Source organism: Atta cephalotes (genome assembly GCF_000143395.1).
Source record: "Atta cephalotes unplaced genomic scaffold scaffold00011, whole genome shotgun sequence".
Lineage (NCBI taxonomy): Eukaryota > Metazoa > Arthropoda > Insecta > Hymenoptera > Formicidae > Atta > Atta cephalotes.
In genome coordinates this window covers 4734160-4748272 of record NW_012130075.1, presented here as the reverse complement: position 1 = coordinate 4748272, position 14113 = coordinate 4734160, and the positions used below count along the sequence as shown (strand labels likewise).

The following is a 14113-nucleotide window of genomic DNA, read 5'->3' as shown; positions in this document are numbered from 1 at the left end:
TTTAATTGTAATTTTCATGCAATATATTATTTTTTATACATAATTATTCAATTACAATTTTCATATAGTATTTAATCAATTATTATTTTTAATTTATTTATTACTGTTTAATATTATTATTATTAATGTGAATATTATTTTTATATAATGAGTTCACATTATATTATTATATAATTCTGATTTAAAAATATACTCGCTATAAACAATTTTCATGACACGATCGAATGTGTTTTTTTTTTAGAAAAATCATTCTATAGCTTTATAAAAACTCAAATTTATAAGCACCTTTCCAACCCACAACATGGCGGCAAGTGACCTAAGATCCACTATCAAAGATGCGATGTCGCTCAAACGCTCAATGTCCATATACACTTATAGTGTGAACCGAGTCTATATGAATTACACATACCATAGATCTATTCACATTGCATAAAATTCTAGCTTTTTGTACTTAAAATGAGATATATTTAGCTTTGAAAAGAGAGAAAGCGAAAATGCCAAATGCAAAAAGTGCGAGCAACACAAACAGATCTCATGTTATCCCTTCCATGATGATACTGTTTCATGTTTAGTGTTTCACGTTGGTAGCTTCTTCTTTACGGATAGTTCTACTAGAGGGAGAAGGATTTTGGCCCGTATTCAGAACGCGCTTTAATCTCTGAAATTCTATAGTATGCGTAACGTAAATTATAGTATGTTAGCGCATTACAGTGCTATAAGTGCGTTCTTAATCTGGAAACATAATGAAAAGCACAGACAATAGGAACAGAAAATAACAAATTCCAACCTATCAAAAATCATGTATACTAGAATGGACGCTTTCTGATAGGTTCAAATCTTTTTCCCTGTTGCTATTGCCTGTGCTTTTCATTGTGTTCAAGGTTTTAAAGAGAGATATTATCCAACTGCACACAGAAGGTTTGTTCACGTCGCAAACTCCAACATGCTCTAAAATATTCCTACCATAGCATTTACTCATTCTAACGCATTCGTTGAAGTGAGCAGGAGCAAGCACATTGGAGCATGCTGGAACATACGACGCGAATAAACCTCATGTTATCCCTTCCACACATGATATCCCTTCTATGGCACACATCATGTTATCCCTTCTATCATGATCAGTCGTCGTTACGCCGTCAGCGGCTGTTACGGTTGTCACGTTAGCGCTGTCACTGCTATCAATTATAGTGAGTAGTGATGAATTGCATCGCGATATTCGCGATCCAGTCAAAATAGGTCGATTAGGCGTTGTGCATAAAAAAATAGAGCTTCAATTGTGTAGCGACTGCAGCGCAATGCAGCGTTGTGCGAACGATGGAATATGGGTTTCCGAGCCGAGCAGAGCCGATGTTCCGTAAGCGTCAGTGACAGTCAGTGAGCGTCACACCCCTGACGAAATCTTCCGTCTCTTCCGTCGCTCACCCTCCTTTCTCGGCGTGTGTGTTTTGTATGTTGTGAATGTAAGCTATAAAAAGGTAAAGAGATCCTACGAAAAAACGCTGCGCTGCGGGAGTGCTACAAGAACGCAGAGCGCAGTCTCCTCTCTCGACATATCATCAATCGTCATACGATTGTACGACACGATTGTATGTACGCACTACATGCAACGCAACGCACCGTGACACAGCCAGCTCTTCATACAAGTACGTAATACGTACACATAATGTACATACATCTTTTGCTATATTCTTAAAGATACGTATAACGTGACGGTGCATATATGTAGATGCAGATTGCAGACTCACTTGTATACGCATCCAAGAGAGTATCTTGTATATGGGCACACGAGTAAGCTTATTTATACACGTAAAATTCTGCTATACCTATTACGTATCGTCAAATTAAATATATCACAGTACACATATATGTAAAATTATATATGTATAGATTGTCTCGAAATGTGCCTGAATGTTTCTCCAATAATGATAATAATAATAAGTAGAATGAATTTTTGCAAAAATGTATCAAGGTAACAATAATGTTCGAGTTGCAAGCGATTGAATAAAAACACTGAGCTTTTTGCAAATTATTTTGAGGAATCAAAGGTATATTATGTTTTTTCAGGTAATTTTAGATATTTTATTTTTATAGAATTTTAACTTAGCGCGCTACAAGGTATAAAATCAAGAATTTCAATGTTTCTATAGATGAATGATGAAATTTACTTCGACAAAATTTGCTAAGAAAAATCTTCAAATCAGCCAAAGAATTTGTTAGACTGAGAAAAAAATTATTAAATTTTAATAAATATATTTTTTTAATAGTCTTAATAGAATATTTACTAAATGTAAACACATTTATTAAATACAAGAACCATTAGTTTGATTTAATTATCATTTTTTTCATTTATCTAAATATTTATTTATTGTAAGTAAATATTCTGCTAGAACTATTCAAGAAAATTATTTATTAAAATTTAATAAATTTTTTTTCCAGTGTATTAAAAAGACATTAAATTTTTGAAATCATTATTATAATAATAGTAACAATAAAAGTTAATATTCAAAATGTATCAAAAATATTCTGTTCGGAGAATATTTAATATCACAGCGACTTTGTTCTAGGTAGAGTTGCTTGCCAGATCTGAGTCATCCCTATATATCTTTATACACACACACACATACACACACACGCACGCACACACACACACACACACACACACACACACACACACACACACACACAACAACAACACACACACACACACACACACACACACACACACACACACACACACACACATATAAATCATATGATTTTCCTGAATAATATACTTTTTTTAATCATTCTGCTTGTAAAAATAAAATATATATTACCTGAAATATTTATTTATTCGTTATTTTGATGGTCCTTTTCTATCTTCTTATATTTTTTTAAGATCATTTTTCTTCCAAAATTATTTATAATTAGAAATGTAGCATTACATAATAAAACATTGAGACATAAAGATTCGGATTATGCTATAGCAGTTTTTAATATAATATACAGTGATGTATTTAAGAATAATATTGCACAATGAACAATATCTTCAACCAAGTTAGTTGATTCACGCTCAATATGAACTGTTGCTAATAAAAACACTTTGTCATGTACTATTTTTATAATTAACTATTGACAATGAAACTTTGAAAATGATATACGACGAAGCACTTTTATTTTTTCAATGATTAATTACAACTACATTAATCATTACTCTTTTTTCTTATAAGGGAATGAAAATAATAAAACAGTTAAATGCTTTTATATATACAAGAATATTCAATATTTTCTCAAGTAAATCGATATGATGACATCGCGTTTTGATTTCAATTTTCATATCAATTTTAAATGAACAGATAAAAAAATTTTAAATGTCTATTTATTCTTATATTTCCTCCCATTAACTTAGACCTCCCCACTATCAAATTCGAAATAGATAAAAAATTTAATGATCTTAATTTGCTAATTTTTTGCTCAAAAATTTTTTTTGCTCCAGCTGTTTATTTCAAGCTAGTTAATTCGAAAGTTATCTCATTATAATAATTTTCGTTAATATTAGAACCACGGATCTAAATTAATCCAATCGCGATTCAAGGAAAATCTAGCCTTTAGAGAAGATTGTCATCATAAAAGTAAAATTAATTATGTAATTAATTATGATTATGTAAAAGTCAAAAATTTTAAAGTATAAATCTACGGACAAATCCAAATTAATATGAAAAGAAGAACTATTAGATAAATCAAAAATGGCATAGCCGCAAGTGATTATATATGAAAAAATAATGTGTAAAATAAAATGTTTTATAAAATATGTCCTGTTGTTCGGAATAGCAATTCAATAGTTATATGTTTAATAAACAGAATATAGTTAGATGTTTAATAAACAGAAATAAATTTCAAAATGTACTCGAAAACGTAGCTCGGATTGTTCTCTCTTTTTTCATCATTGAAATAAAAACGATAGTTGAAATCAGAATTAGAAGCTATTTATAAACTTGCTTCCTCCGGAAATTCATGCATGGAAAAGTTTTCACATTTCCATTTTTCCTTGGTGAAATATTGAGCGAATGCATGCGACGAGCTACAAAGTTATCAGACCGTAAGTTCAACGAACTGGAGAAGAACATCGTAGACTATCAGCACCTTCGGTGCAAAGTATTACGGTTGTTCACAAAAGAACGTGCTGCGAATAAGCGAGAGTCATCATGTCTCAATAGAATCGATAATGAGATGAATGATTCGCTCACGATGGCAAGTTTTCTGCTAAAAGGACGGTGTAAATATAGCGTTTATTATGACATTTCTTTTTCCCGCTTTATTTATTTTGTTTTTTATTCATAGATAATATCAAACTTTTATAATGTATACGTAAAGTAATGTATACATAAAGTTACGATATAAATAAAAACAATACAAATACTTTTAGTAAACAGAGACAAACTTTTTATCTTTTTTATAATTTAATTATCATTCCAGAACTCTGTTTTAATCTATTAAGAATAAAAAATCGAAAAGTTCCAAAGTTAGGAATCTATATTATATGATCATATTATATTGAAATTTTTAATAAAGTAAATAATCCTGATAAAAAATAAGGAAAAAATTTTTTCTTTTTAGATAATGACGAACTGATGAATGAAAATAAAAGCAAAGGATCAAGACGATGGATCAGATTGGCAAAAAGCAAGCGGTTAACTCACCGGAGACAGCATTGGCCAACGAGATTTTCGACCAGTTTTGTAACGCCACTACGTTGAAATCTATTCTTGGCTACTACAGACAACTGTGTGAATTACTGAAAATCCGGCCGAATATCGTTAATCAGTTTTATCCAAAATTGAAAACAAAATTGCGATCGTGGAAGGCGCAAGCTCTATGGAAGAAATTTGATCAACGAGCGAATCACAAATGCTATAATCGTGGCAAAGTATGCCCGAATACGAGGGTAATACGAGAGTTTATTTATTAATTTTCATCTTTCAGTTATTTTTACATCAATAAGAAAAATTTTTTAATTAAAGTTACTTATATTAGGTTTTGATTATCGGTGGTGGCCCATGCGGTCTGCGTACAGCCATAGAAGCACAATTATTAGGAGCGAAAGTCGTTGTGATGGAGAAAAGAGATCGGATGTCCAGAAATAATGTTTTACATTTGTGGCCTTTTGTCATTCAGGATCTACGTGGTTTAGGAGCGAAAAAATTTTTTGGAAAGTTTTGCGCAGGTTCTATAGATCACATCAGCATTCGGCAATTGCAATGTATTTTATTGAAAGTTGCTTTAATTCTTGGTGTCGAATTCCATGAGAGTGTAAGTTTTGATTCTCTGATTCAACCACCGAATAATCAGGAAGATGGCAGTAAGTAATAATTGATGATACGATGTTTTAAAATTTCTTCATTATTCTTTATAATTTGCTTATTACTAATGTTTCCTATTTAATATTTTCATCAGAGATTGGTTGGAGAGCAAAGACTTCACCAGCTGACCATCCTGTCTCCCAATATGAATTCGATGTGCTAATTGGAGCTGATGGTAAGAGAAATACCTTGGAAGGTTTTAAACGCAAGGAATTTCGTGGAAAACTAGCCATTGCAATCACGGCAAATTTTATAAATAAACGGACCGAGGCAGAAGCTCGCGTAGAAGAAATCAGTGGTGTCGCCTTTATCTTTAATCAAAAGTTCTTTAAAGAATTGTATCAAGAAACTGGTATTGATTTGGAAAATATCGTGTATTACAAAGATGACACTCATTATTTCGTTATGACTGCCAAGAAACATAGTTTAATCGACAAGGGAGTTATTCTACAGGTGTATATATAACATACAACTTTGTAATTATAGAATATATCTATTTTTTCTCGGAATGGCAATTAAAATGAATTATTATTGATTTCTAGGATCATGCTGACACTGCAAAACTACTCGCGAAAGAAAACGTGGATCGTGAAGCCTTGATGTTGTACGCGCGAGAAGCAGCGGAATTCTCGACGGAATATCAAATGATGGATATGGAATTTGCGGTGAATCATTATGGCCAACCGGACGTAGCCATGTTCGACTTTACTTCGATGTATGCGGCGGAAAATGCAAGTCGCGTATTGGAACGTCATGGTCATAGACTGCTCATGATCCTTGTAGGCGACAGCCTCTTGGAGGTAGATGACATATACTTGTCACATCATTTGAAATTATATAAAATCCAGATTCATTCTTTTAGACGCAGAATATTAAGAAAAAAATTTCAAAAATTCAATACTATATATAATAATGCACATAATAGAATGTAAATAGATTATTTATTTACTATTACTCTTTTAATGTTGTGCGTTTCTTTGATTTTTGTAATTAGATTTTTATTTTTTTGTTTCATTTGATCTTTAATGAAAAACTAAAAGAGAAATGATTGCAGCCATTTTGGCCTACTGGCTCTGGTTGCGCGAGAGGATTTTTGAGCTCTCTGGATGCAGGCTGGACAATCAAAGGTTGGGGAGCTTCGTTGTCTCCGTTAGAAGTAATTGCGGAACGTGAGTCCATATACAGGCTGTTGGGACAGACGACGCCAGAGAATTTGAATAGAGATTACGCTGCATACACTTTAGATCCTCACACTAGGTAAGATCAATCAATTATAAATGAATAAATCAGTGAGATTTTAGATATCTAGAAGATGAAGAAACTTGAGGCATCTCCTCTATAAAGTATAACTGTCCAAATAGTCGTGCAACGATAGAAGAAAGCTATAAAGTTATAAAGCAATTTATTTATTTAGATTATAAGAAAGATTTGTATCAAGTGTCTGTTGCTTTACCAAATACTAATAATTTTAGAATAATTGAATATATTTTATTTTATCTTTTTTTTTAAGGTATCCAAATCTAAATATACGTTCTGTAACTCCGATTCAAGTGCGCAGTCTTCTTGACACAGATGATCCTGAAAGTATCAAACAGCCTGCAATACAGTCTGAAATTGATATTCCAAAGAAACGAAGACGTCGCGGTGAGTTATTAAAAATTATAAATTTATTAAAAATAATTATATATATTTTTGGAATATTGAAATTTTAGATTCTTATAAATTTGCGATTCTCAACTTTTTTTGTTACATTTTAAAATTACAAATTACTACTTGATTTTTTAATATATTTATTTTTTTATGAAAAACGATTACACTTTTATATAGAGCTGAGAACTGACACTCAAGTTCATCCAGACACACTGCTTCGCTGGCTACAAAAACAAGTTGTATTGTACGACAAAGTTTACATCGAAGATATAGGTGCCTCTTTCAAAGATGGTTTAGCTATTTGTGCAATTATTCATAGATACCGTCCAGATTTAATAGATTTTTATAGCTTAAATGCGAAAGATACAGTGAAGAACAATCAACTCGCATTCGATATATTGGAAAAAGAATTGAACATATTGCCGGTAAGTATATTATATTTTTTATCTTTTTGTTCAAATATCACTAATTTGGATACCAGAAGGTTTATCGTCGTGTTTGTATCCATTGCTAATGCATTGAATAAAAATAGCATTGAAAAAATATAATGCTAAATAAAGATAATACTCATGGAAGCCTAAAAACTTAAAAAGTATTATTAATTTGGATATATTTTTTCCTTATTTTTAATACAAAATATTTTTTTATTAAAAATATTTAGTACAAGATATTTTTAAAATAATTCAGTATTGTCTAATTTCGTGGATGTACATGCACGGGTGCGTACATATGTATGCGTGTGTGTGTTTTCAATCAAATCATTTGTACATGTTTTATGATTCTTAAGCAGAACATCAAATAGAGAAAAAGTATAGCAATAATTGCATATTAGCTTATTTTTTTGAACTGTTAGTCTATTTATTTTAGATATTGAACAAATATTATAAAATTTACTGTATAACATTGTTTACAGATTATCTAGATAATCTGTAAAAAGAAGAAAAATAATTATGTTTACAGATAATGACAGGAGAAGAAATGGTTCAATGCGATGTTCCTGATACACTTGCCATGTTTTCTTATTTAACACAAATATATGAAGTTTTTAGGGGCGAGATTCCATATATCAAACATCCAAAATTGGTAAGTAAAAATAGAGGATATATTTAGGATTCTTCTTGAAATAAAAGAGACTCTAAAGATTCTTAAATTAGCACGGGTTCAATATTATTTCTTTAAAAAGTTTCAGAAAATACTTATGTGAAAAATACTTATCTTCCGTAATAATTCTTCCAAAATAATTGCAAAATTAAGCGCCATTTATTGCAACAGGAATCAGAAATGGAAGAATGCACTGCCCATTCGAAGCAACTGAAACAATGGACGTCTGAGGAAAAGGTTATGAAGACACGGCACTCGCGTTCACGGCATGCTAATGAAAATGTGCATTCTTACATGGATAAAAAGGACAATACGATTAGCCGGCGTTCTCGAAAAAGGCGGAGTACCGAGAAAGTGGGCGCGACGATGGTAAGTAGAAAGAATTATCCATCCATTTACAGTTTAAAATGACCAATGCTTGTCTAAGATATAGACAAAGGCTGCGTTTAGCAGAAAAAACAGCTTTGCAACTCTTGTAAAATTTTTTAATATGATTAGTCTTGTCCTTAGTCCCTCACTGGAATCTAAATGTATAAACCAATCATGTCTGAAAATTTTACAACAGTTGCAAAGCTGCTTTCAACGCAGCCAAAGTCAATTTCACAAAAAGTATTCAAATTTTTGAAAAAAATCCAATTTTCCAGAGAAAAAAATTTGTTTATCCATAAACAAAATTGAATTTTTTTTGTAAATTTATAGATCTAATATAGCAGTATGCAACTTTTAAAAAGTTGCTGAAATAACTGAATTATATCTTACGTAGTCACGATGGCAGAAGATCGAAGATGTTATGTGTCGCGGAATATTCATATCATTGTTAATCGTATTTATTGGACTTACTTTTTCCGTACTTCGAGAAGAATCAGACACGTACTGAATGCGCGTAATCTACTATAAAAGATAGAAGAATAAGTCTAAACTATTGGTTATGTTGTCAGATTTTTTATATAATCTTATATTGTTAATATAATTGTTATTTTATGAAACTTTGTGTAAAATTTTTTTAAACTCTTAAGAGATTATGCCAGAAACATATACAATTTTTTAATTGATTTATATATATATATATATATTATATATATTTTTATGTATATTTATATGTAAATCATGATTAAAAATAACAATAATCGTAGTCGATTATGCATAAAAAATTTAGAATTATGCTAGCAGTAGTCTGAATTTTAAAAATTTCTAAATAGAAATTTTATAGATCAATTAATTTTTTTTTGTTTCATTCTTTCTTAATATACATATATTTTTAAAACTTTATTGTTTTATGAATTTTTTTACCTTAATTTTATATTAGATTTACAAAAATACTGTTTTTCAAATAGTTCAAGAAGCCATTAAAAATAAGAATATACAAGATTTATGATTTTAAAGAACTCTTACTATGTTTACATGTATCCCATTCTGTCGCTGCTTCATGCTTTCTCGCATAATTTGATTCGCTTTGCTGCAAAGAAACATTTCGTTGCTTGGATTATCACAAAAAATAGATTAGCATAGTTAATTGATCACGCGACTAATGACAATCGTAAACTCATAATAAAGGCTGAAAGACAGAAAAGACTCGATGAGATTGAGAAGCATCAAACTGAGCGCATGAAGAAGCGGCAGTATTTGCGCAAGATGGCAACCCAACAGTTCTACAAAAGCATGCAGATGCTGCAAGCCAATGCAAAACGCGAGAAAGATGAACCTTTTGAGGATTACTCAATTTTTTTATATCGTCAAACTGCACCAGATTTCAAGGATAGAGTAAAAGATTTAGAGCAGAAAATACTTTATCCAGTAAGCTAGAGCTTAAGTGATGAGTGCAAATATTTGATTATGTTCTTTTTTCTGTGTGCTGACGAAAAGCCTGTGTCTTTGATGTTCGAAATAACAGCATAACGTTTCTAGAGAGATACTCGATAAAATAATGAATTTTCTTTTACTAAATTATTTTTTTCTTACTGCATTCGTATTATTCATATTAAATATACACAGAGAAAATATTTATATGGTTTATTTTCTAACGCCATAACTTGATATGATTGCAATGGAAAAATAAAAATGTTAATATTTCTGTTGCTAAATTTGTTTGAGTTGCATATATTATTTACCATTGTTGATTAACATGCTTGTTTAAGGAGATTGTTGAACTGGTAGAACTACTGAACTTCTGACTTATTTTTTTGATCGAGGAATATTTTATTTTACTCTTACTTACACGTTGTACGAAACTGGCGCTCATCTAAAGAAAGAAAACTATCATTAAGTAGAAAAAATTCAAATAATAATATATTACATTTAATTTAAAGGAAATTAATTCATCTGCAATTGCATTAATTGTATTTGAAGAATTACGTTTGAAATGTTAACTATTTAATTCTTCAGAATACTACTTTATTATTATTATATATATTTTTCAAGGGACATAAATATTTATTTTTCGCAATAAGAATTAATTATTTACAGATTTTAATATATTATTCAACATTATTAAGATCATTTCGAAGATGCGAATAAGCATCAAACATTTGTTAAATTACTAGCCAATTTAACTCGTGATACTGCGGTAGTTTAGTAGAGTTAGCGTTTTCAAGAAAAATCATTTCGGCGCGCGTTTCTGGAGGCTACATACGTAGCATATAAATTCACACAAGAATCATACAAACATTTAAGATCCAACTAGACCGTTTAAAACTTTGATTTCTATAGTTTGTGTTATCACACATATAATATGTCCTATAATATATTATTTATAATACATATTTATAGATATTAAAATGTACTTTGTAAGATGTTCGTAATTCTTGCTTGCATCATGTGTGTTAATATTTATACTAATTCTTTACAACATTCTCGCTTGCTCATAAGATATTTCTATTAAGTTGCTAATTATTCCTAGGACAGACAACCTAAAATACACATTAGTTACCGAAGAGATAGTGTAGACGAAGAATTCTCGGGAAGAATAAAAGATTTTGAAGATAAACTGAAAGGGACAACATCCTCCGAGAAGAAACCTAAAGATCTTTTACGTGCTATCGGTTTGTATATATTTTTCATTCAATATCAATCAAATTTTCTTTATTATGTATAACGATGTCTACAATGCGAGAAGAATAATCGACTATGATTCGTCCATTTCTTGAAGCTTAAAAATCTATTATATATTCGGGCTAAAACTTAAACTTTAAATCTTAAACCGTAAGAAATTAATCAATCATAGTCAAATGTGAGGAGAATAATTGACTATGGTTGGTCAATTTCTTAAAGTTTAATTTGTTAAAGCTTAAATTTTACGCCTTAAATAAAAGTTAATATTTTCGTTACTAAATTTATTTGACGAATAAAAATATATATATTATTTACTATTGTATGTTAATATGCTTGTTTAATGAGATTGTTCAACTATGAACTTATTTTTTTATTCGAGGAATAATATATTTAATCTCATTGTAAACGCCGCTTTACAAATCGAGTAATAAAATATATTTGTACGTAGGTAAAATTGAGAAAACTGACTGGAACGTAAAAGAAATTGAAAAAAAAATCGAAGAGAACAAGATGGGTCGCAGCATTCGCCACGAACGTGTAGAAAAAGTGCCGAAGTGGAGTCGCGAGCAGGTTGGCAAAAAAACACTCAATAGTACTGACATTCTCACACTTTTTCAGATGTGTATATGTTTCATTCAGTTTTTAGCTCGGCAGATTAAGATGGAGAAGCGAGGCAACGATCAAAGGAACACCTATAGTAAGTACGCTGATATAGATAACACTCTGAAGAATATAGGCAAGAAGATTCAGGAAGGTAGCGCGCTCGGATACAATAAAGTTTCAGCTATGGCTGAACAATTTTCGAATAAAAATCAGGATGTGGAACCTAAACTGCAGAAATCGGTAAATACGAATTTTAAAGTCTTTGTAGGAAAATAGACAACGGAATATTAAAATTCTAACGTCTATAGTGTATCAACGTTTATTATGTCTTATCTCCATTTTATAAAGAGTATATTTAATTACAAAATTCTTTAGGAGAGAAGATATAAATTACAGTAGGTTCGCATTCTCTAAGAGATTGACAATTTTACACAAAGCATTTTTATAAAATTTTGTTTAATCCTGGTATATGTATAACACGTATCAAAATATTCTAAAAATATGTCTATATTAGATATAATTCTATTAGATATAATTCTTTTGATCTCTTGTTCAATTTTAATATATTTATAATCTTATAGTTTGCGAAGTAAATGAAATTTTTCAGCAAATTAGGTTGTGATTATAAATGTGTAAATTATATTATAATATAGGTAATTATATAAAATAGAGAACTCCTTTTATTTAAAAAATTGTGCTTTGAAAATAAAATTTTTTTTTTTTTCGAAAACATTACTTTTTTATATAATATTTGTTTTTAAAGCAGAAAATTTGTGATTTTGTAACTTCAAGCATTTATTGACTTCAAGCAAAACGAAATCCTCTCCTTCTAGAGACGTTCACATACAACTTTCCTTGTGAAGAGAGATTCATTCCGTTGCCTAGGAACGTGCGACTTTTCAAGCTTTTCAAAGTTTTTTAAAACACTATAAAATTTTTTATTTTTCGAATTATAAAGCTTGAAAGTGACAGTATCTACCACCAGCATTACCCAAAGTGTCCGATTTACGGCTGAAATTGCTTGAATGTTATTCATTCATCAATTATGACCTGGATAACATTTGTCAAAAGGCCATTGGAGATTGTTTCTCTTATTTTCATTTTTGTATTAAAAATTCATTCATCAATTATGATCTGGATAACATTTGTCAAAAGGCCATTGGAGGTAGTTTCTTTTATTTTTGTATTAAAAATTTATTTTTACTTAAAAATGAAAATAAAAGAAACAATTTCAAATGACCTTGATCTTGATAAATGTTATCCAGGTCATAATCATGAACAACATTCAAGAGGTTTTATCGGTTGGATATCTTGGGGAATGTTAACGCCAGTTATATTATAACTTTCAAGCCTTGTAATTCAAAAAGTACTTAATAAAAGAATATTTTATTATAGTGTTTGAAAAACTCTCATAAGCTACCAGAATATGTAATGAAAGGGGGGGGGAGTTCCATTTAAAAAATTCAAAGTGACCTGCTTGCTCTGATCTTGACAACGCCAATCAAAGTCAAACCAATGATACTATCTTATGTCCCCCTCGAAGTCACAAAACTTTTATCTTAAGCATTTTTCCTTAAAATACAGCGTTCAAGAGATATTTGAGATGGTCAATTAAAATGGGACATTCGGTATATAAAATTAGGCACATAATTTTTTAAATAATTTTTTATATTAACAATGCAGAATTAATAATAATTATTATCAGATTGTATAACTTATTTTTGTTTAGAACACTAAGCCTACTATCGCATTACCAGTGCAAGGAGGTTCAGAGATGTGTCATTTTTGCAATAAAAGAGTTTACCTTATGGAAAGACTTAGTGCGGAAGGCAAATTCTTTCACCGCGGTTGTTTCCGTTGTGAATATTGTTCCATCTCGTTAAGAATAGGTAATATTATATTCTCTCTTTATAATATTTTATAAATCTTTTCTGATTTTATATAATTATTGTTATATACGAAATCATTACTGTTATATATAGGAAATCATACATTTGATCGAGAAAAAAATGGAGGACGTTTTTACTGTACGCAACACTTTGGATTATCGGGAACAATAAAATCTAGAGCAGAAAAAAAAAGGATTAATTTAGTGAATAAAGAAAATGTACCTAATGTTGCGACTGCATCAAAAACGCCAGAAAAGGTTAGAAAGCTTGTAATAATGATATACAGATAAAACATAAAAATAAAAAACAGTTACTAAAATAATATTTATATATCTTTTTGTTATTATACTTATATATCTTTCATCCAATGTTTAAAACATCAAAAAACAATAAGCAATTATTTAAAAGTATATATTATATATATATATATATATATATATATATATATATATATCTGTTGTTTTAGTTACTAACGTACTAGAG

The 14113-nt window shown here is 30.0% G+C and overlaps 1 protein-coding gene across 1 annotated transcript in view; it reads left to right on the top strand.

Annotated features, from left to right (window-relative positions):
- The first annotated feature begins 4642 nt into the window (after positions 1 to 4642).
- The window catches only part of LOC105617147 (protein-methionine sulfoxide oxidase Mical), a 23087-nt gene continuing 13616 nt past the window's right edge, over positions 4643 to 14113 (top strand). Inside the window, 15 exon segments of the mRNA XM_012198720.1 lie at positions 4643 to 4924; positions 5014 to 5338; positions 5434 to 5792; positions 5882 to 6139; positions 6394 to 6596; positions 6850 to 6983; positions 7167 to 7414; positions 7950 to 8072; positions 8262 to 8459; positions 9645 to 9884; positions 10987 to 11128; positions 11587 to 11708; positions 11757 to 11981; positions 13471 to 13630; positions 13724 to 13895. Coding sequence (XP_012054110.1) covers positions 4643 to 4924; positions 5014 to 5338; positions 5434 to 5792; positions 5882 to 6139; positions 6394 to 6596; positions 6850 to 6983; positions 7167 to 7414; positions 7950 to 8072; positions 8262 to 8459; positions 9645 to 9884; positions 10987 to 11128; positions 11587 to 11708; positions 11757 to 11981; positions 13471 to 13630; positions 13724 to 13895 — 3191 coding nt within the window.